The 23,828-nt window shown below is 41.1% G+C and overlaps 1 protein-coding gene across 2 annotated transcripts in view; it reads right to left on the bottom strand.

Annotated features, from left to right (window-relative positions):
• Positions 1-23,572, bottom strand: part of SYT10 (synaptotagmin 10) — a gene marked incomplete at both ends in the record, with an annotated part of 33,999 nt that extends 10,427 nt beyond the window's left edge. The window contains 3 exons of one of the 2 annotated variants that reach the window (XM_082280792.1): positions 4,044-4,608; positions 10,602-10,959; positions 23,422-23,572. In XM_082280792.1, coding sequence (XP_082136918.1) covers positions 4,044-4,608; positions 10,602-10,959; positions 23,422-23,572 — 1,074 coding nt within the window. The remainder of the gene's footprint in view (positions 1-4,043; positions 4,609-10,601; positions 10,960-23,421) is intronic. The other variant, XM_082280793.1, reaches the window with a different exon arrangement.
• Between the last annotated feature and the right edge of the window lie 256 nt (positions 23,573-23,828).

Here is a 23,828-nt window from a genome sequence, read left to right as displayed (position 1 = left end):
GCACTGGAAAGCCTGGTGTTGGAGAACTAAACAACAATCAAGTTCCATCTGTCTGCATGAGATAATTCAAGAGGCTACAAGTTCATGACAATTGGATGACTAAGATCCCCAAGAGACTACCACTGCTGGAAATGGAACTGTCTTACCTCTAAATTCTGTGCATTAATTTTTTTCCCAATTGCATGGTTTCCTATAATTAGTTACTCTAAAAGACTTCACAGGATACCTTCAGAAAAAAAATCTTCCTGACAGTTACTTGCCAATTTTTTTAGGCAACAGCATTAGAGGAAGTTTCCAAAGCAGAAGGTCATTTTTAAAAGTATTATAGGAAGTTAATAAATGTTTACATTCAGAAATTGTTGGAGGCAGTGGACTTTTTCCTAGAAAATTTTAAAACACTGTATATTAGAAGTGCTTGTTAGCAATTCAAATAAATGAGTTTTCCTCTTTTAAAGTATGCAGTATATTTTGATAGTAACAAAACCTCAGAAATGTATGCAAAAATTACAAGCACTTGACAAAAACAGAAGCCTCACATTTTGATTAAGCAATCCATTTGATATCATTTGTTTGCCTCTAATGTTATGAATTAATTTTCTCAAGTGTAGTGAGAATTACAATATTCCAATATATTGAACAACATTCACAGGTGGTCCAAAGCTGCCTCTTGATTTTTTTCATTTTTTTTTAATTAATCAGGTCAACAGAAGCAAATGATGAATTATTTATTGAAAATTCAATCACCCATGTATAAGCAAAATTTGGGGATATATCAGATATCTGAGTTACTTTTTCTACTGATTTTGCACTAAATTTATCTTAATAATCTAACATTAAGAAATAGATATACTTTAGCACTTAAAACAGGTACATGTTACATATTATAAAATGTGGTATGTTTTTAACACAATATATAACAGAGAAACAATAATATAAGTGAAAAGGTAAAAATCCAAACTACAAGATGTGAATAAATATCAGCATCTGAAAACAATGAGAATAAAAATGAGTGTGTGTGTGTGAGCCAATCCTGCGCTTCCATAGAATAATTTCAAATGATTATTAGGAGCAAAGAAAGTGTATTAAAACTGTAGATTCACACAGAATCATTGGGTTTACAGCCAAAAAGACTCAGTGCAACTATCCAGTCTGATCTTTCCCAGATTGTATTTCCTGTACCAAATAAAAACTCTTTGTGGTTGTGCAAGCAAATCTTTTAAAAATTATGTTAGCTACTGACAAAGGGTTGTTGCATAACAAAGCATCTCCTGATCTCCTGTGGCAATTTCTTTCACAGGCAAAATGTTGCAATCCATTTTCATGGTAAATGTCTCTAATAGTGTTTAAGACTGCAGAGTTTTGTGTCATAAGAATAGATTTTTCTCACACAGGTAATAGGAATTGTTTTTACCCTCATTTTAACTTCTGACTAGAAAATTCTTGACTGTGGAAGAGAGGTAAAAGATTCATGGCTGAGGAGAGGCTGCTTCCACTGTTTTTTTAAAGTTTTGGACTAATTCTTTGATCTATTACTTCTATTATTTTCCACCATCTATCATTTAGCAACAGCATGAGCAGACCACTGGGTGTAGGAATCATGTCTGAACAAAGAGATGAGAAACTTCTCAGAAAATACAACAAAACAGAGCAAAGGTGAAGAAGAAAAAAACATGAGAGAAATATATTTGCAGAATGGCATCTGGGTTCCTGGGCTCTACTGGGTGGGTGTGGCCTTTTCCTTTCACGCAGCCTTCTTGAGTTTCAAAGATTCTTTATGAAGACCAAAGCATATTGACCTGGACTAGAATTATTTTCCACCAATTGTAGAACAAGCTGGATCTTTCTTTTCCAAGTCTTATCAAAGTTCAGTTGACTCTGGCTAACATTAGTCATTTAACTGCTAGTTAGTGACTGGTAAACATTAGATCTGGTGTTTAAGACTGTAAGTCCCCATTGATTTACATCTCATACAGTGTTTATTTCTGTGCAGGTTTGGCTCTCTCAACTTACAGTTTCTGAACTGCCAAAACTAGTAGCCTGAGCTAGTATTCCATAAAACATCTCAAGTAAAACACAAAGAAGCCCATTGCACATAGAATTACTGGACATCTTCTAGGAGGGTTTCATTTTTTCAAAAAAAAAAAATCAATTTTCAGTTTCTTACATAATTTTCTGAGAATAGGGTAAGGCTTGTGAAAGCTGACGATGTTACCCAACACTAGAAGATACACAATCTTACGCACCTATTGTTGATGGTTTAAGTGGAGACGACCTTTTCATACACATGCAGTGCTCTATAAACTATAATGACAGAAAGGCTGAAAGCCAAAAACCTCATGCTTTCTCTTAAGCTTCACACAGACCAAAACATCAACACAGTGAACTAAGTGTTATAACTGCATGCACTAACCTTTAGTGAGGAAAAAACTTGGATTAAGATCCAGTGCCAAGTTTAACAACCACCTTCATCCAGAGGTGTACTAGTACCTACTCCAACTGAATAATCTGGTATGACATTTCAATCTGCTCAAACCAGTGATGAACAGTCCAGAGATTCATATTTGCTGAAACCATTCTAGTTACCAGCTAAAAGTCTCACAGACACACCCGCTGCAATTGACCAGTGAGCTTTTAAGTAATTACTACAGTGTTAAACACAATATAAGTGCTAGAAGAAATTTTTAGAAATGGTTACTTGGACTGTTATTCCAAGACCTTAAACACAGATTCAGTTTTAAGCTTGAGAACACAATTCTTAAATGTACCTGAAATCTGAGCTTGGTCAAACTAAGCATACACAGATTCAGATTTCTGGAGGTGTGCTGAAGGCTGTGCAGAGCAGTTTGGTAGGCCCAGCAGTCGAAGTAAATTGCTGCTGTTGTGAATTTATATTTGAAAAATGCTCCCACTATTCTACACTCTCCGTTATTTCTCCTTTCTCAGGAATCACAGTGCTCATGCTCAACTTGGTGAGGACATATGAGCACCCCTTGTCCTTCCAGTCATCCAGACCCAGACCTCTCTGTCTAACAGGTATGAACATCCTGAAAGCCTTTGGTGGAAAAGGCATGGGAAGTCTCTGGCTGTAGAGCAGGGATGGTGTGAAGCTCCTGTCACTTTTCCCTAGCTCTGGTTTGTCCTCTGTTCATCCCCGCGTGGAAATCTGGCCCATGCCGAAACCCTGGGATGAGTCACACAGTTTGGATACACCCACAGAACAAGCAATGGGAAGACTTCTCTATAAATAGCATGCTAGTTAAAAAGAAACTGAAACCAAATCCAAAACCAAAACAAACACTCTACACCTCACAATTTTAACTGCTTGTTTTCCCCCTTCAAATCCTAGCCAGGGAGGATGAGTTTGGAATGTTAGGTTAATGAAACAATATCTGGAGACTGCTCTTCTCTGGTAGCCTGTCATTCATCCTGTCATCCATGCACACACCTCCTTTTCTTGCATGCAACAATAAACAAATTAATTTCTATTTCCTAATTCTCCTTGCTTGTGTCTCTTGAGTTTTGCTAAGAACCAGCAGCAATGCAGATACTGCTACTGGGGACCCTGTGCACAGTGCAGCCAGCAAAGAACACCTTAGACTTCAAGCACTTTCAGCCTCTTTTCCTTCCCAAGATTTCTAACATATGAAAATTTCCTAACAAGAGCAGGATAGGATGGGCCCTTTTTCTTAATAGATTGTCATTTTGCAGGACAAGGTGTTTTGCTGACAGGAAAATGTTTTTAGTTCTGGCTAAGCAGTGACTTTCATGATGTAGCATTTAATTAATAAATGTAATTTATATAGACACAGTGAGCCATAAAGATGACAGTTTGCTCCCAGAAGATTTTTTGGTAATTAAATTTTATATCTTCCCAAGCATTATTTTCTGTGCTCAAAGCAAATATTGGCAGCTCCTTCTTTTTATTTTTTATATATTTTTTTTTTTTTAAATTTCAGACTCTGCTGATAAACAGGGTACCCTGCCAAAATCTACAAAAGAGAAATGAAAATATCATGTTAATGCTTTTGGAATACATTACTTACTGTGGTGGCACAGTGGATGTCTTTCCATACATTGGCTTCCCTGGAGAGATCTGAGACTTCAAAAAGGTTATCAAGAATAACTTCCCCAATCATGTCATGTCTAGAAAATCTGTCAAAATCATAAACACTGAAATGCAATTTCCTGTTGCTGAGCTGATCATAGGCTACAGGAAACTGAAAGGTTTCATCAAAGACAGGATTTAATGTCTTTCTGTGAACTCGTGTCTGAAACTTCTTTTTCCTATCTGGAAGCAGATAAATCTTAACGTAGGGGTCGGATGTTCCTGTGAAGTCTTTAGCAGGCAGATCTAAGGCTTTGACAATTGTGACAGCCAGAAGTTCATTCTCATAATCATACCGGAGAGTGAAGTTAAGTTTTCCACATGTTTTCACATCTTCTTGTTGCCCATCAGAATCCACAGACTTCTGTTTGTAGAGTTCTGGTTTTATTCTCCCAATGCTGGTTGTTGTCTCTCCCCTCTGCAAAATCGGGTCTGTCCCCATGTTAAAATCAACACTGGACACTTGCATCTGCCTTGGCAAGTGCCTCCTGAAAGAATTGTGCCTGCACACACAGACACACAGACACAAAGACACACAAAACAAGCCATGGTTATCTCTGGGAAAAGACCATCACTCAATAGAAAATATAAGAACAAATTAGTGAGGGCTCCTCTCTTTAAATTAATTAAAAAATAATCTTCTCCACACCCCCTTCAGTGTTTTGCAAGTGTTAAAGCATCCTTGAGAGGAAAAGATAATTCAGAATTAATTTCTTGGCCCAGGAGACACCCAGTGTCCTGGAAATAAATATATTTATAACTTTGCTTTCAGACTACGCAGCTGAAACTGAACTCATGTTCTTTCACAGAACAAGTTGACAGTTCCAGCATTGCATGATCCCACTGTGTTAAGGCCTGAGTAAAGTACAGTCAAACAGGAAAAAAAAGCACTTGCAGAATTTTCATCAGTACTCCCTGGTTTTTGGAGGCATTCCATGGTGGTTTTCTAATTAAATATTTACCAGCCTTCACACTGATGACTGTAAAAGGCACCTGAAAGGGAAATGTAGAGTTGTGTCTGGAGGTTTTTAGCACAGTGCTTTGCCGTCCTACAGCATTTTATATACACCTCCTTGGTATCTGCTACACTGAGGTACAGGCTGCCTTCTCCAAAAGCACTGGGAACATTTTGTTCTGCCTGCAATGCATTTCAGAGTTTTGGTCAACATTTTTCTGCCATTGTTTTGTTATTCCTTTTGTCCTCATGGTCTGCTGTGCAGTGTGTTAGAAAGCTGATTCCTGTACCACTAGAAAGAAACAATATGTTAAATTCCTTGTAATTCTGAATACAATGTTGTATAAACATATGTATTTATGGGTTTATCTTGGCTCATGAACCCGAAAGGAAAGTTGTCCCGTTACTACTCAGAGTGAAATCAAACCCCTGGTGTGCCATACAGCCCTAAAGCAGTATGAAAACACTGGTCAAAAAGCTTCCCAGCATTTATCAGCAGCAGATGCCATTATGACTGCACTATCCAGATCAGATTTTAGGCATTTTCACATTTCCTTGGTGCTTCCCTACCCCAACAATCTGTGCTGCAGAAGCTTACCACCTCCTCCTGTGAGCACACTTAGTTGCCATTAAAGAACAATCCGGTTGTCAGAATTTCCTCTGCTTTTTGCAATCAATTGCTTATTAGTGCCACATGTAGCCTTGCCTTATTGCTTGGTTTCCCTGTGGTGTTGTGTTCTGAAAACAAGAGGTGTCACAGCTGCATGTTTCTTTCTTAAAATCAGAAATGCAAATTGTCCATTTGAAAACAACCAGGACTCATTTCATAGATATTATTTGTATTTTTGCTGTAAGTGAAGAGGTTGCAAAAGGCAAGAAGTACAAAACTGCTGCAGTTCAGCTGAGCAGAGATACAAGAGGGTAATCTGCAGCTATTGAATAATAGACAAGAATGTTTCCCCTTTTCAGCTCTTTCAGTCCTGCTCGGTGCAGGGAGCAGTCTTAGCTCAACAAAAGAACAGGGGAGGGAGAGCTTCATAGCCTAGACTTGAAGCAGCTCAACAAAATCCAAGTGTTTTGATCTCAAATGTAAATGAACAATACACCCCTCTTGTAACACACTTTGCCTTTACAGATAGACAAGTTGAAAGATTTTCTTCTCTCTTAAATGTTAAACCTCCCTGAATTCATAGTGTATAATGCCCACACTGGAATGGAGTGAGGAATGGAAAGGCCCTGACTGGTCAGAAAAGTAGAATATTGTCCTCGGGGAGTTTCACAGCTGTTCTTGTGCCTTCCAAGAAGTGCAACCTCATAGGTGTGCCAAACATAGGGAAGGAGGTGAGCTCCACCCAAAATGTAGTACAATAAATGTCTGGGCAGGCAGCAGTTTAGGGACTATCTTTTTAGTATCTTTGACTTGTAATGAGGTCCAGGAAGACCTGTGATACTGCTACTTCTGTCAGTGCTAAGGAAACCTGTGCTCCTCACACCTGCACCTGTACTACTGAGATGCCCAGAGGATCACAGAATCATAGAATAGTTTGAGTTGGAAAGGACCTTAAAGATCATCCAGTTCCAATCCCCCTGCCATGGGGGTATCATGTTCCAACCCTGTTGTACATAAGCAGCGGCTAAAACTGCCTTTGCAGGGAAACAGTGGAGCTCATTGTGCGACATCAGTTTGAGTGAAAACAGGTCCACAACAAATTGTCTTTGCTTCAACCTCTCTTGCATTTTTGACAGTGTGGGTTAATGCATGCAAAAGCAATGTATAAAACCTGAAATCTATGATTTCTAAGGTACCAGCTTGCTTTTAAATTTTTGGGCTTTATGCATTTCAGATCTTCTACTGAATTGTTGCGAGATGTTCCTAAGTAAAAGAATGCATCTGTCTGGCTGTTCCCTGTGGGAATCAGCAGCACTTTTGCTCTAGTAAGCCAGAGTCCTAATTACACAGTGCCTAGTATCTGTTCTGAGTCACAGCATTTCACCAAGACAGCTAATTGGTCTGATAATAATTAAGATGTTTCATTGTTGTCATGGCAACATATTTATCTACCTTTGTTCTGCAGTAACAAAGGGATTAATGGCTGGGATAATGAAGTACAAGGATGTCAGAAAACCAGGTTGTGAAAATGTGGCAGAGCTACCAACGTGCAAATCCAGGTACTTCAACCTCTACTGACTCTTACACACAGCACTCCTAGAGCAGACTGGTCTTCCCTAACTGAACAAATGCATTTGGAGTGATAGCAAATCTGTATGTAAAGCTAATATAAAACTGTGTTTTCATGGGCATCATGACAGTATGAAGCTGATTTCTAACCCAGTAAGGCTGCCACGTCTGTGACAAAAGGGAGGAATAGGATGCTTGTTTATGATATAACTTGAGATTAATGAGGGGTGACTCTGGTCTAGCTTTCCTAGATGGCATTAGGCCAATCTTTTGGACCAAATCCAGAAAAGCGCATGATCACTGGTGGTATTTAGACAGAACAAAAGCTTCTCTCTTCTTGCAAACACTAAAATCAACATATATGTTTTTCTTTAACCTTAACAACCCAAGCCCCTCACTTTTGCCTTTGAGCCTCTTGGGAACTGACTGGCTCAACACATTCCTCTCCAGTTAACTCTAAAGAGCAAAAAGCATGTTCTTGGAAAATACAGGTGAATGTTTGAAGAATGGGTTTTCATAGAAGCAATAAACTATATTGCAAAATACTTTCACAAAGTGTGGGAAAGGGTGGTTCTCAATAATGCAGAGCAAAAATATTTGCAAATGAGCACCACTGCTGCAGTTCTTCTGTAGTGTTCTGGTTAATTGGTATCAAGGACTAAAGAGCTTTTAACAAACAGGTCTTTTCATATTATCAGGGACTATGAGAATGATATAGTTCTAACCAAGCAGAAATGCATTATTTCCTCATACTAACATGTCTCTTTGTTAAATGTACAGTCTAAAAATTGTGATCAGGCACATTTTATTGTTTCTCTCATTGGCTTATTAAAATTCTTATGCTTCAATTACAGTGACTTAGTATGATTTAATTTCTTTTATTAAGAGCTGATGGCTGCATGAACCCATCACAAAACTGGTTACAAACCTTTAATTTGCCCCAGCTCAGGTGAGATCAGTGTACAGGAGACAATCCAGACAGCAAACATTTCTCTTAGATCCTCTGTCAATGGAATACATTTAAGAGATGGTGCACCTGAATCCCTCAGGACTCCTGAGGACAACAAAGCAGTGCTGCATTGAAGATGGTGCAAGAGAAGTTGTGCTACCTCTGCATCTGCCATTGGCTCCTCTTTGTTTGGAGGCCCCCAATTACAGACACCAGAATCAGGTTTCAGTCATTTTTCTGGTACATAGTTGTCAGCTGGGGTTAATACACAATAAGGAATAATTCAGAGAGCAGGTCTAAATGTCCAGCCTTCTGCTTATACATTGTATTATTGCCAGCAACAATTAGTATAGGTTGTTACATTAGAACTCCCTTAAGGCAGGCAGGGGTGTAGATAAAATGCATTTACAAACACAAAGATTACCATTTATGGGTAAGTATTAAGACAAATGTAATTATAAACATGTTTTGTAAAAAGATGCAGAATTTTTCACCAAACTCTAAAAGAAGGTGATGTTTCCAAGCACCCTGCTACTGATTGGCTGTGGTGGGGCAATCACTGTTACTCAAAGCAAAGGAACTGTCCCTTTCGGAGGAGATTTAACCCTGATAATCTTGAGAAGATAAAAAGAAAACTCCCTTACAAGGTTGCCAACATCTGCAGAAAGAGTAGGATTGATAGCGGGTTTTACTTTTGTAAAACTGTCTTTGGCTTCACAGATACTTCATATGCGTTTAGATCCCAGTCCAAACCACTCTAGAGGGCTGTGAGAATATTTTCACCACTTGAAGTAGATCTGGAGCATATCCCTGGAACTTGTTTCTTCCCCTATAGTACCTCTGGGACTATTCAAGTTCATTTTCCAGCCAGCTATTTCTTCTGTCTATTCTGGAGGTCAGACAGTCTGAATACTTGGATTTGATGGATAAAACTCTTTCACTTAATATCCTTTTAGTTAGTAGTGAGCTGGGTAATAGTCTTGTCATGCTAAACTGAACCAATTTTTGTTCCTCTGTGTTTAGCGTAAGAGTTATAAGTTCAGAATTATCATCTGAGTGTTGTGGAAATGTTCCTTGGTGTGGTTTGGATACTGCACTCCTGCTCTGAGCAGACAGATACAGTAGCAGGAAGCAGGCACAGCCAGGGCAATGTGGCTTCGAGCCAGCTGGACAGTCTCATAATTCAGGAGATGCTTTGGCTGCTAAAGTCAGTCAGACCTCCTCTGGCTGGAGTGCTCTGGTTTTGGGAGCCTCCTGTGGCTTACTGTTGGCTGTTCCATGAGGTTTGACTAGCTGAGAAAAAGCACTCGAGCACTCACTTCCCCAGCAAGTGCACTGAGCTGGCAAAACATTGTCTTTAGGGCTCCCAGAAGGCCAGCAAAGTACGTGCACACTGAGAGTAAAGCACGTGTCTTCTCCTCCTTGTGCCTCTTATTATGAATGTGAGACTTTTTTGTTTGGTTGGTTGGGTTTGGTTTGGGGTTTTTTTTGTTGGGTGGTTGGTTTTGGGGTTTTTGCCTGTTTGTTTTCTGGTAGCATGTGTTTCTTTAGCAAATGACATTTTAAGAAAAAAGCTACTTCCCACACAGTATCTGTACTGTAACTTATGCCATTACACAATATCCTTAATTTTCCCACTCTTTGTTTATAAAACACTCCCCTTTTTAATGTAGGATTTGAGCTTTGCAGTTCATTGTTTGTTTCCGTGCATTAAATTTGCTGACAGTATTTGAAGAAAATCCCATTTGAATCTATAGGTCCTGGCATGTCTTCACTGCTTTTCAATATAAAGTGGTACCTAAGGCAAAACTAAAGTTTGTGTCCTCCACTTCAATACAAAAGAAACCACCAAGGAATGCTGGGAGCTTGTCATTTATTTATAGACCTATAGGGAATCTGTACAGCTTTAAGATCAGTCCATAAGGATCTGTATTTTTAGATTGGAATTTTAATTCCTTTGTAATCAGCAAACCATCTCTTAAGGAAATGTGCCATCAACAATGAGTCTATCATTTATTTGGTTGAGAGGGAAACTTTCATCTGCAAAAACAACTGATATATCTATCTCTGTGAAAAGCTAAACTTGCAGTTCTTTTAAAAACAACACTGAAAAATGTTTTCCTGTAATCAAAACCCGAAAGGGAAACACTTAAAGTAGCAACATGTATCTTTACAAAGTAGTAGAAGATGTAGATTTCACTTTCATATGTTAAAACGATTACGTAACTGAAGGAACACGAAATGTTTCAGAATATTCTGTTCCAAGAACACTGTGGCTTCGCCTTCACATGACTGATGTTTCCCCCTTAACTGCTAAGAAACCTGTGAATAATCCAGGATCCTGGAAATTTCAACATTCCTGCTCTACCTATTCCTGGGAACAGTGCCACAAGTGCGAGTGCCTCTGACTTACCTTGATGAGGATGTGGGCTCAGTGATCTGCCTCTGCATTCGAGCGTGTCTGATCAGGTGCTCCTTCAGCGCGTTCTGGACCTCTGCTGGAATATCAGGAGAAGTGTGGCTAATTTTCAGTGCAGCTTCAAGTACCTTGGTTGTAGGTTTCCCATTTTCTTTAACTTCCTTTTTCTCACTGTTCTCCAAAACCTCCGTAGGAGCGCTGGAGGTGCTCTGTGGGACATTGCTGGCACTGGAGGTGAGAGGTTTGCTCCTCCAGCAAGGCCAACACAGCTTCCAAAAGACAAAAAGTGAGACCACCAGCAAGGCGAGCCCACAGAAGCTGACGACAACTGCTAAGAGACTGACTGAGACATCTGCAAGGAGTTAGAAACAAAAATCATCATGACAGACAAACATGCAGAGAAAAAAAATCATTAAAAATGACACCGGCAAGGAGATAGAAGCATTTTTATGACTATTTTTGTGTAGAGGTTTAAAGTCTTATTTAAGGTTGTGAGTTTTTCTTCTTTTTTTTTGATATCTAAGCCTGTATCTTTAAGATGTTATTATTTTCTAATATCTGCTTCACAAACACTCCTTTAATTGTTCAGGCCAAGGGCCAGTAGGTGTACCACCCACCACATACTCAGACACCCTTCTCAGGAAGTAAGAGACTAAGGAAATGATCCCAAAATCTCCCAGCCATTGTTGGCTAAGGACTTTGAGATCAGTAGGTGAAAGAAATATTGACCTACTTTGCTGAAGCAAAGTTATTACAATCAAACAACCAATATCCTCACAGAGATTTAAAGCAAAACAGATGGGAATTCTGTTCCCAAATCTAGAGTTCCAAGTTTGATAACCAGCACCTATGTTGTGGGGAGAGACAGCCTTTTGCTTAATAGGTAATGTACACATCCCTTTGCTTACTGGCTTCGGGGGGAGGACACACCTGAAAGCATCAACAACCTTCATTTCAGTGAGAGGCTGTTGATGCTTAGTTCTTTAGAACATATAATTAGAACATCAAGAACATGTCTTGATGAAAAAGTTAAGCCACAGCCAACATTTTCTACCAGTGCACATAAAGACAGATCAGATCTAAACTTCCAGGCTAATGCACAGATTTCTTCAAGATTTGCCAAACTTCTGACTCTGTGTGCCAACTGCTTCAGAAACATTTTAAACCCTAACATTTAGGCGTAAATAGGAACTTTATCTTTATTCCTTATCATAAATAAGAAATTTCTGTGGTTAAATCATCAGCTCTGGACCAAGTCTGTGTCAGACCAAGATAGCACAGATAGATAGCAGTATCTAAATAGCAGTATCTAAAATTCTGCTATGAAAATGCAGCTGGCTTCAGAGAACACAGTGAAATGCCCAGAGCTGTTCGGAGATCATGCTGTACACTGAGGTACCCCTGCTGCCCTGTATTTGACTTTTGCTGCCAAAACTGCTTAACATGTCCAATAGTCTGGCCAAAGATAGAAGGTAGGAGAATAGATTTCATACCAACAAAATTCTTTGGACACACTTGTATTTTAGGAGATGGTGGATCACCAGGACTGCCATTTGAGTCCTAATTAGGAGTCCAGTATCCTGTAACATTTTACCCAAGAAATCCCTTTCCTTTTCAAAAGAGACTTTTATATGCCTTAAAATTACTCACTAAACCCTGCTTAAATATCCCTCAGTAATGGCTGCTGCTGTTTGTTACAAGTTTTAACAGTTTAACAGCTAATACTTTGTATCCATAACTCCAGGCTACAGGCTACTAAACTGAATCACTAGAGAAATGCAAAGAGAGTTCGAGCATATTTTTATAGATTTTCACATGAGGAAAAATGTATGGATTAGCTCCATGAAACAGTATGTACCTCACCAGCCCTTATGAGAACGAAGATAGAAAGATGAAGCAGAATGATGAGGATAGAAAGCTGAAGATGAAAATTTGGGGAGGTTTTCTTTATTAATATATAATATCCGGGTGCAATTCTCAGTAACAAACATTGAACTTATGGACTACTCATCACGAAAATGCATGAGAAAAGCAAAAATGTAAAGAAAATGTTGTAGTCTGGAGATTTGATACATACAGTTCTGTTTACATCACATATGTCCTGGCCAGGGTCATTTGTCATGGGCAAATTGGCAGATGTGCTTCTGGATTTAAGGAGTTTGGCACAAGCTGCTGTTCTGCCCTGAACAGAAGTATGTCTCCTTGGCCATTTCCTGAAAGACCTGAAAAAAATCTTCCTTTTCTACTCATAGGTAAGTGTCAAAATGTAGCCCTTGGAATAAGCATGTCAGTTATTGAGACATTTGTATGGCAAATTTTGGATGGAAGATGCCTCTGCAAAATGAATGGGTGCACAGTTATATCTAATAATAATGCAACAAAAGAAGCAAATGATACTTTTACTAATGATTTTTCTAGATAATTTCTCCCCAGAAGGGATTATTAGGCTGTTTGTTTTAATCTATTATTTACCCAAATATCCTTCCAAGCCCACTAATTTTTGCTTGTCTTGTCTGTTCTGCAGCAGACTGTCCTGCCTTGGCAAGGGAAGACATTGAGAGATGCTGAGTTTACAGCCTCTTTCAATGGTTAGTCACTCTGTTGCAAATTTGTATTTCTGTAGCTGTAATTTACAGTCATTGCGTCTTTCATATTTCTGCATGATGGACTAGAAGATATGCCATGCTTCATAAGACACCCTATACAAAATGCAAATAAACTCTGCCAGGAAACAAACCCAGGACTCAAAACTAAGTTGCTTTTACCACTCCCTGGAATGGCTTTAAACTGGGATAGTTCATACCCTCGCAGTCAATTCCTAGCCATGGATCAGGAATTAGAACAGGACATTGTTAGTGGGTGGTTTGGATGTGGCCCTTCTGTTTCAGCAGACAACAGACGTTAATAGCAAGGAGAGAGGCTCTTGCACGACCTCAGTGACAAGAAATGGTCTGTAGTGGGTTGATTGACAGATCCCAGAGGCTCATCAAAGCTGCTCTATCACTCCCCTCCTCAGATGGACAGGGAAAAAAAATATAACAAAAAAACCCCTTGTGGGTCAAGATAAGGACAGGGAGAGATCACTCAGCAATTACTGTTATGGGCAAAACAGATTTACCTTGGGGAAATAAATTTATTACCAAATCAGAGCAGAATGATGACAAATAAAACCAAATCATAAAACACCTTTCCCCACTCCTCCCTTCTTCTGGGGTTGAACTTCATTCTCGCTTCCTCTACCTCCCCCCTCCAGCAGCACAGGGGGATGGGCAATGAGGCTGCATCAGTTCATCACACATTGTCTCTGCTGCTTTGTCCTCTTCAGGGCAGGACTCCTCACACTCTTCCCCTGATCCTCTTCTCCAGTGTGTGGTCCCTCCCACAGGAGACAGTTCTGACAAACTCCAGTGTGAGTCCTTCTCAGGACCCTCTCCAGTGTGTGTCCCTTCCACAGGGTGCAGACCTTTGGGAGCAGACTGCTCCAGCAGAGTCTACCATGGGGTCATGAGCCCTGCCAGCAAACCTGCTCCAGCAAGGGATCCTCCCTCTGTCCACAGGTCCACAGATCCTTCCAGGAGCCTTCTACAGGATCAGCTCCTCACAGGGTCACGGCCTCCTTTGGGAATTCACCTGCTTTGGGGTTGGGATGTTCCATGGGCTGCAGTAGTGAAGACCTGCAGTGGGAGGCAAATCACTGTGGCACCTGGAGCTCCTCTTCCTCTCCTTCACTGACCGCAGCATTGCAGAGTGGGTCCTCACATACTGGGACTCCCCTCTTCCAGCTGCTGATGCATTGCAGATTTTTTCTCCCTTCTTGAAAATATTTTCCTGCAACCATTTTGTGGTGGGCTCAGCCTCGGCCAGGGTGGGTCCATCCTGGAGCCAGCTGGCCTTGGCTCTGTTGGACATGGGGAAAGCCTTCAGCAGCTTCTCACAGAAACCCCACCGAAGCTCCTCCTGCTACCAAAACCTGGTCAGGCAAACCCAATACACAGTCAAAAGTGAATTTAATATATTCATACAGAGCTATGCCTCAATGAAGGACTAGTTTTGATAGATTGAACCAGATGAACTGGCAGGCAACCTGGCCAAATTTTTTCCCACTCTCAAAGCCTGATGAAAGAAGAACTCTTGAAAATGTTGATGGTTTACCAGAAATAAATAAATTAAAAAATAAAAAAAATAAAAAAAAAAAGAGAAAAACAAAAAGAAATTCAATTTTGGGTGATCTACAATATTTCCAGCTCAGTTTAGGGATGGTTGGCATAATTAGGTTATATTTTGAGAGGAAGACTTTTAGAGCTGAAAATTGTAGGGTTTTTTTCATTTGGAAAATGTTGAAGGAGAATGTTTTAACAACTTTGAAACTGCTGGAAATATTTCAAAACCAGAAATATGAAAATTGATCCCTTCCAGCAGAGCTTCAATTTGATGAATAGATATTATCAGCTGAAAAACATTGCATCAAAGCATTTCTAGCCAATTCTAATTTAAGTTTTTCACTGCAAGACATTTTTCAAGCCTTCAAATAACTTGTTGTCTCCTTTCAACACCTACTCCTATACTTCAACTTTCTCTAAGCTCTTTTTCTGTATTTCCACTAAACTACTTCAAAGTTGAAAAAGCTTCCAAAATCTTTACAGAAAATATATGCTTTATAGTCATAAATGATCCCATGAAACATTTAAAGTGTCAAGAGCAGAGATAAGGAACTAATTCTGCAAACAGTTGCAGCGTCAATTTTTGCTATTTTATTAATGAATTAAACAACTTCACATATTGAATTTCATAATGCAGAAAATACATGAAATATTTGAATTGCAAAAAAATGGACCAAAAATAGTTCAAAACAAAAACCTATTTAGTTACATTTATTGCCACAATTACTAAAAAGCAATTAATATGCCATAAAAATAGACATAGAAAGCAAATTGTTTCGTGTCCTTCCTTCTGTCAGTCACTCAGTGGAGCAATTATGAGAGATTTGTTGTTATATGAAGACTGAAATCATCTGAAAAGCAGTCAAACCCTTCGTGTGTTAGGCTGGATATGTCTCTTATACTAACTTTTTATAGAAAGTTTGGTTAAAGACTGTAAAACATTAACATTAAGAGACAGTTGTGCAGACTTGGAGCTTCTTCACACCCCTGCCAAGGAAACCTGGTTGGGAAGAAAAATGGGTACTGAAGGATGGATTTGTCATCAGACCAGGGTTGCACTTCACATACATAAGTATTATTTGAAGATATAGGACTGTTGACAAATTCAAAGACTGCAGAAGTTTTTAGGGGCAAAAGGAGAAATAGACACTCTGCTAGGACAGCATTAATTGTCAGCATTGTGAACAATGTTCTCACTGGTCTCTGGTCCAAAAGAAAACAAAAACCATCTCAAACTACTCTCTGAACTGGTAACTGCAGCTTGTCTGCAATGATTTAGATTTGCACAGAACGGGACATCCTTCTGAATGTTCAGGGATATTACAGAATTATGCATTTCCCACTCTTGTTCTCACGCTTGGTACACCCAGGAATGCCAAGATCTTTTTTCTCACACCATCCCCTCCTGGTCAGTGGGAGATCTTCCAATGACTTCAGTGAAATTACCACTTCACTCCTGGTGAACTCCCTTTACTGACTTCTGTCCTTATTGTCATATTCCTAGTCTTGATAAAATTTAATAAATAAAAGCATCCTGTTTCCTCATGGCCTTATATTTAAAACAACTCTTTCAAGATATGGAATTCTGGGCAATTTTTTATTTCTCATTTGAGAAAGGCATGTCTATTGAGAAGCCTCAAAAATTCTCTGTATTTTTGTAAATATCCTCTGATACATTTCTACCATAAAAGTCTGCTTGATAGGAAGTCTTTTGTATCAGGCAAGTACTTCAGAAAAATCCCCATGTGTTGGGAGTTTTTTTGTTTTATTTTTTTTTTCTTATCTGGATTCTGGGTAATGTCTTGAGCATAGTTTCTGTACTATGGTTTCCAAAAATTTTTTGTTTGGAACTTGCCTCAGAAAAGTTCTGCCCATGAATCCGTTTGCAAACATGCACATTGGTAGACTTCCATTTCAAAACCAAATTAGGGTCACTTACATTTTAGACAACATATGCCTCTTGAGGCTGAACTTTGGAAAAACATACTCCACAAACCCATGATCTTGACTGGAGACAGAAACACCCCATAGTGCTGTGATGTAGATGCCCAGGTGTATGAGGGTCAGGCACATCTGATGTGAACCACACTAAAGAGAATGGATTCTTGCCAGAAAAGGAGCAGGGATGAAAGGAACACTTGGGGAAAGGGTGGGGGGGGCGGTGGTTCTAGTCTCTTTTGACACATTTCTTTGTCTATATCTGGTCTTGGTTCTCTTAAATATTTAATGCTCAATGTCTGTAACCTGTCTTCAAATATTTTTTTCTTTAACTTTGAATTTGTTTGCTTGTTCATCAAGACATAAAAAACTTCACCCTTTCCATAATAAAGGAAATCTTGTGTATGTAATACCACGATTCAGCTCAATCAGATAAATTAATGTCTCTGATTTTCTAGGATTTAAAGGGAAGCAGGGCCCTTATAAATTATAAAAGGTCTAGGGCAAATAAATCTCTCTTATCCCCATGTAGATGAACTAGTTGGTACAACACATCATTTCTGCTGTTCTGTTTCCCTTGGGGAAATTTTAAGCACATAAAATGTTGCTGGTATTAACTTTTACTCTGCATTAGCAGATCTTCCACAATTACCTCTGTCTCATCCAAATCCCTTCAGATGGGGACATGATGCTCTAGTGTGCCTCAGAAAGTGGCAGGTGCAGAGTCTTGTATTTTCTCTCTTAATGTGAATCTGTCAAAACACCTGACTTAGATATCAAATGGCATAAAAAACCTTTCTCTTGGAAGAGTAGGTGTGACCTCCTCTCCTGTTCTCATGGAGCAGCATCCATTGAGGATCTTCCTCAAACCTTTACTCTGGCCCTATTGTCAATGTGTTCCCTCCCTGCTAATTGATTCTGGTGTCTGAGTTTGTCCCACACCCACCACCATCTTCTGGCTGGCAGATAATTTCTTAATGTTAGCAGAGCTCTATGGTAGCTTGTTTCCTGACAGGAAGGGAACCAAATGAAGTCAGGTATCACTGTGATTTACACAAAGAATTATTAATCTCTTGTCAAAATCAATTTATCTAAGCTATATTAGAGATGACGGCTCTCACTTTTGTCTGGATGGGTCTTTTTTTTTTATTTTTTTGGCTAAGTGTAGGAAGAAAAAGATGTTGCACATTGTCCTCTCAGCTGTAACACACCACATGTAAATTATTGGTCTTCACTTCCAAGGCTTTCTCTGGCTGACATGCTTTTTAGCTTGTTGACCCTCACTTAATCTCAACAGGAGAGACTCTCTGCTTGACCCACACCTGCTCACTTAGCTTTTCACTAAACAAAAAACTCCCAGCCTTAGGCTTGGTCCCACACAGTTCTCACACTTGAGAGGATTTCTTTGTGTCTACAAGAAGCCCTCACTATCCTCTTTCAGCTGAGACAAGAAAATGAGAACTGATCTTAAGATCACTGGACTGCTGTTCACTGTAAGCCTACCGTAAGCTGTAAGGAGGTTCATGCAGCCCAAGTGTCATCTTTCAATTGTCATGGTTATGTTTATTCTTACCCAGCATTATATAACAAACACCTCACACATATGACAGGACCCAGGAAAACACTATGTCTCTTTATCATTACAGATTTGTCCTCCAGATGGTATAAATCTTTCTGTATTCCCTCTCTGTATTTCTTTGTGAAATGTGTATAGAGGAAGATTCTTTTGTAAACCTCTTGTTCTTACTGTGTATTGCTGCTGTCTGCATTGTTGTGACTGCCTTCACATTTGCTGTAAATAAATCTGGTCTCAGTAGTATGTTCACCCCTCTGTTTTGCCTTTACACTGCTAAATCAGATTAATTTCTGAGTTTCACAGCTTGCTAACACTGATTTTATAAGTTATGTTTTTCTGTAACCCTGCGCTTTTTACCCACCAAGCCTTATTTCTCTGGTAGCAACATTGATCTAACCAGGTGATGAACTGTATGCTAAATAATTTTGTCGGTCTGTTAACTGCTAAAATGTTTCTTTTAGCAGAAATACTCAGTTTCATTTCTCTGTAACAGAATGATCACTTGTTTCACACAGCAGTTACTTTATCTGGAAGAAAAATGCCCCTTTCTTATCCTGCACGGATTGCAGTAGCCTTCACATTTGTTCATGCTATTTCTTGTGCCCTTCTTTACTTACTTTGGCACTGCTGAGAAGAATTTACAAGCACTCTATGGGGTAAATCTGTTCTTCCCCCTCCCCAAAATATATCCAGGCAGTGTAAGCATAGCCACAGCTTACCCTGTTTGTGGGCGTGGATGTGTGTGCACTGTGTGCATGAACACAGGCGTGTTCGAAGGAACCAGGACTAAATGTAAACCATCAGCTGCCATCCAGCAGGTTGGGAGCTGTCAGGGAAGCTTCTGACAGCCAGCAGGAGGCTCATGCCAGCTACAGCAGGACACAAGGCATTGCTCTTGGTGGAAGAGTGATTACAGTGATTACAGCCTGTGTTATGGACTGGCCATGTGCAGGATGCTCCAGTGTGTTCCTACTCCCTCTGTACTTCCATAGCAAATTGTCAGTCAAGGGTAGGGTTAAAAACTTGGTAGGTTAAACTGTTATGTTAATAAAATAACTGTGAGTAGAATACTTAGATTAATAATGAATGATCCCCTAGAAGCTGATGTTCTTTGCATGGTCAACTTTCAAAAATCAATTGTTTGACAAGCAAAGGAGCAAGAGTAAACATAACTCTCAAGATATTCTCTACTCACTCTAGTGGGCTAAAATATGCCCTCCTGCCAGGGAAGCAGCTGGGTTTCCAGCTCTGTAATAAACATTTGTCACCCATGGGAACTGATAATGAGAGAGGAAAGTTTTGCATGACCAGCAGGCCTAAAAAAGGCAAAGACAGCACAAAGTACCCACCATTTGCAGAGGACATAAAATGAATTTTAAACACGCGCCCCTAGAGCAGAATGTCCCAACTCCTCTCATTATGCTGTATGCAATTGGCTTAATCTTCAGAAATGCTCACAACTGGGACCTTTGATGTGCTTGGTTCCATTGAAAATGAGGAGGGATGCTTAGCTGGAAAAAATTAGAGTCCTTTATTAATGAGATAACCTGAGACAAGACAGCAGTATAACCACACTGCATATATGAGTTTGGGACAGTTATAGAAAATTAATAATTTAGTAAGTTTAGAGATAAATTTTATTATGTAAAATGCTGCACATCCAGCTCCCATTTATTTTCCACTTGAACTCTTATAATTGACATCATAATTATTTTGCCCAAATGTACTGGAGGTGTAAAATAAAAACAAAACATCTGCACATATAATTGAGCATTTTGCCAAAATGCTGTAAGTTTCAGAAGAAAGCTCACAGCTATCTAATCATCCAAAGGAACCATAAACGTAAACAGCTTCCTAATCTTTTCACTTGAGCATTCCCCTGAGATGAGCAAATTAATAGTTCTTGTAATTACTGGGGCAGAAAATATAACAACAGATGTCTATATTCACTTGTCTAAAGTTCTTAGAAATTTAAAAAATTATCTGTCTCATGAAGATTATTTGCATGAATTCTGTAGATTAATTATTCATTACACTGAATATGATTACCTCTTCTTGACCCAAGTAGTGAGCAGTAATTGAGGGTCCTAAGGCGTTGGTGGTGTCACTGAGAGGAAAAATTGTAGAATAATCAGTCATTTCTTCGATCTAATCCTGTCTGTTCTCTCATTGGCAGGAAACCTGAATATCTCCCCTTTCTACTTCGTTGCTTTATTTTGTTATACTCTGCCTTCCCAGAGCCATACTCACCATTTTTTGTTCTGTGTCTCCGGCTCCCTCTTCTTTGTGTTTGTGTTATCTTTTTTATGCTTCTTTCTCCAATCTAGGCATCTACATTAAAAAAAAAATCACTGCCCAGCCTCTCTGCTTCCCTCTGAAAGTTCTTGTGTCATGGGGTCAACATCATCTCATATTTTGCTTTGAGCCTGTGATAGGGTGATGCATCTTCTGCCTCAAGTAGCTGATTCCTCTGAGAAGCCTGGCTGCTTTTCATGGTCTAGCTGAACAGAAAGCTATTATCACACTCGCTAACATAACATATCAATGCAGTTCTAGTTGCTTTTCACTGTGTTTTCAACTTCCAGAACATGTTTTTATTCTTGTATTAAATAGAAATGGTCTGCTTTCCTTTTTATCATCTACTCTTCTACTTTCTGAAAGGTTGCTTGCACCGCTCTTTCCTTTCCAAATATGTGTCTCCTCATGGTTTACAGAATCACAGAATATTATGAGTTGAAGGTATCCACAAGGATCATCAAATCCAACTCCTGGCCCTGCACAGGATCATCCCCAAGAATCCCACCATGTGCCTGAGAGCATTGTCCAAACGCTTCTTGAGCTCTGTCAGGCTTGGTACTGTTTAGACTTCTTTCCTTTAGTGACATCTTGTTAGTGATTTTTGCCTATGCTAGCTTTGTGACACTTTTAGGCATCTTTTTGGGATGAGGAAAACTGAATGAACTTAACATTTCTACCTCTAATGAGGAGGATCTATGGTTGTTCAAGGCTCTGGGCAACATTATCCATAGAGAAGACAAGGAACTCTATGTCCATTTAAAGAGGAGATATGGTGGGGCTTGCTTTTCAGTGACACCACTTCTCTCAACCTAAACCATATTTAGAATCTTTCTGCTCATAAAATTGATGCAAGTTATGTTTACATCTTGTCTACCCAAGTGTTTACATATTAAAATATTGTCAATTATCAACAATGACAGCACGTCTGTTCCTTCTCTGGAGACAGAATATTAATATACTTTCATTAGCAGTGTTATTAATGACACAATGCTCAATATACTGTGCATCTCAATAAAGTTGACACCCATCATCTAATATTGGTTTCTTTTTAAGGAAGAAAAGTGAGATCAGGAATTCAGCTGAGATGAACTCAGTGGTCTGTTAACTATATTTTTTCCTAATCCAACAACTGTAAGGTAGTTAGGGTTTGCCAATGGAAACCTAAGAAGATCGTTGGCTTTCAAGAAATGTTTAAAAAGCAGCTCCTCTTATTATACACAATGCAAAATCCCACCTGTTTATACACCAGCTCTGCAGAGCCCAATTTTCCAGGCTCCGTAGGGCAATGCTATTTTCATTCAACCTTCTACCATTCAGACCATGAAGACTAACACAGTGCATGATCAGAATATTCATGATCCGTGCTGGGGGAGAGGCTGCAGACCCCTTGTCCCCCTCACCTTGCTGCCCTGCCCCGGTGGCTGTGTAGGGCTGGGCTTAGTAGAGCAGGGTCAGACAACAGCGATTTTGATCTGAGATACTACAAATAACCCGAGATTTGTGGTAAAATCTGTGGGTATTAAAAGAAAAGAAAACAACAACAAAAAGCCCATCAGCTGCGGCGGCAGCAACAGCGCAGCTGGGGAACACACTGAGAACCTGCTGCTTTACATGACCCGGTGTTAATTTATTTAATTTGCACTGTTACACTTGGCATTTGCTGGCCATAATGCAAGCTGTTCATCTGCATTCATGGACAGACAGTAGAGGCTATCAATCCCTTCTGGAAGAAGTTAAACACAGAACTTCGACTGATTTTCAAGCCCCATCCTAAAAATAAGTGCCAAGGAAAGCAAGGTGTCCAGAGAGCACTGTACAGGATAGTGCAAAAGCGCAGAGTCGGTTCCAAAAGCTGCAGAAAATCCAGAAGACCAAAGACACCACTATTACGACTCAAAATCTTAGTTTCGGTATGACAAATTTTCTAGTGACGGAATGTTTAAATTAACCCGGATTTTCTCCTTCCACCCTACTCAAATTTTCCTAGGCAAGTGTCCTGGGCCGGTGCGAAGTTCTGCCCTGACTCCACAGGTTCCCACCGGCTCTCAGACAGCTCTCCTGTCGCCCCCAGCGATGAGCGGAGAGGATGCAAAACACTCAAACCCCACTCAGAAAGGGGAGACTGCGAGCCGGGGCTTGGCGACCTGCGCCCCGATCCCCGGCTACGCTCCCCGGCTGCCCGCACTCCCCTCAGCCCAACCTGTTGCCCGGGCCCCCAGCGCCACACGCCAAACCCAGAGGGACGGCCGGGGACCCGAGAGAGAGAGCGAGCGCATCCCACGCGTGCCGCGCCTGGAGCACGGAACCGCTGCCCACCCGTGACAAGAGCATCGAACGCAGCCCTCTGCCCCGCTCCCAGCCCGCACGGCCCCGCAAACACATGCAGCAGCAGTCCGGGACAGAGCTTTCCATACAGAGAAACTCCCGTCGTGGGGAAAACCTTGCCGGAGCCGAGCTGCGGGCGGCAAACGAGCGAGCTGCGGGGGTACGGGACGGTCTCCGGCGGCGGGGCTCCAGCCGGCGGCGATGTCTGTCCCCACGGCACCTGTCCGTGCTCCCCGTCCCCACGCCCGCACCCTCGCCCGCTGCCCCACATTTCCCCGCAGCGCTGGTCCCCGCCCCAGCGCTCCCGGCGCTCCGCTCAGCGCTCCTCGGCAGCCTCGGCGGGCTGCGAGAGGGAGCGGATTTTAAAGCGGGCTGCGTGCCTGGCCCCCCCCTCCGCCCCCTCCGTACGCAGGGAAAGCAAAGGAAAAAAGTTGCGCTCTCCGGCCGCCCACGCCTCGCTGTCCGCCCCGCGGCGGCGGCAGGACGAGCCCGGCGGCGGCGGGGCGGGGGTCGGTACCTGCGCCGCCGATGCCCTGCCGGGCGCTCTCCAAGGGGAAGATGCCGGCGCACTTCTCCCGCTCCACCTGTCCGCCCAGGCACAGCTCCGAGATGATCTGCAGCGCCTTGTGGCAGAGGCTGCCCACGCCGTTCTCCGCCGGGAAACTCATCTTGCGCTCCGGCCGCCGCCGCTAGGCCATGGCCGGCGCGGGACGGCTCCGCGCCCGACCCGCGCTGCCTCCCGCGGGGAGCGGAGCGGGGCGGAGCGGCGGCGGCAGCGGGAGCGGCGCGAGTGAACCGAAGAAGTAGTGAAGGAGCGGGGGGAGCCAAAAAAAAAAAAAAAGGGGGGGGGGGAGGGAAAAAAAATAAAAAGAGGGGGAAAAAATAAACATCCACTTAGCAACGCCTTTTGTGGCTCCGGGCTCA

Source organism: Coloeus monedula, assembly GCF_965178545.1.
Source record: "Coloeus monedula genome assembly, chromosome: 4".
Classification (NCBI taxonomy): Eukaryota; Metazoa; Chordata; class Aves; order Passeriformes; family Corvidae; genus Coloeus; species Coloeus monedula.
This window is presented reverse-complemented; position numbering and strand designations above follow the sequence as displayed.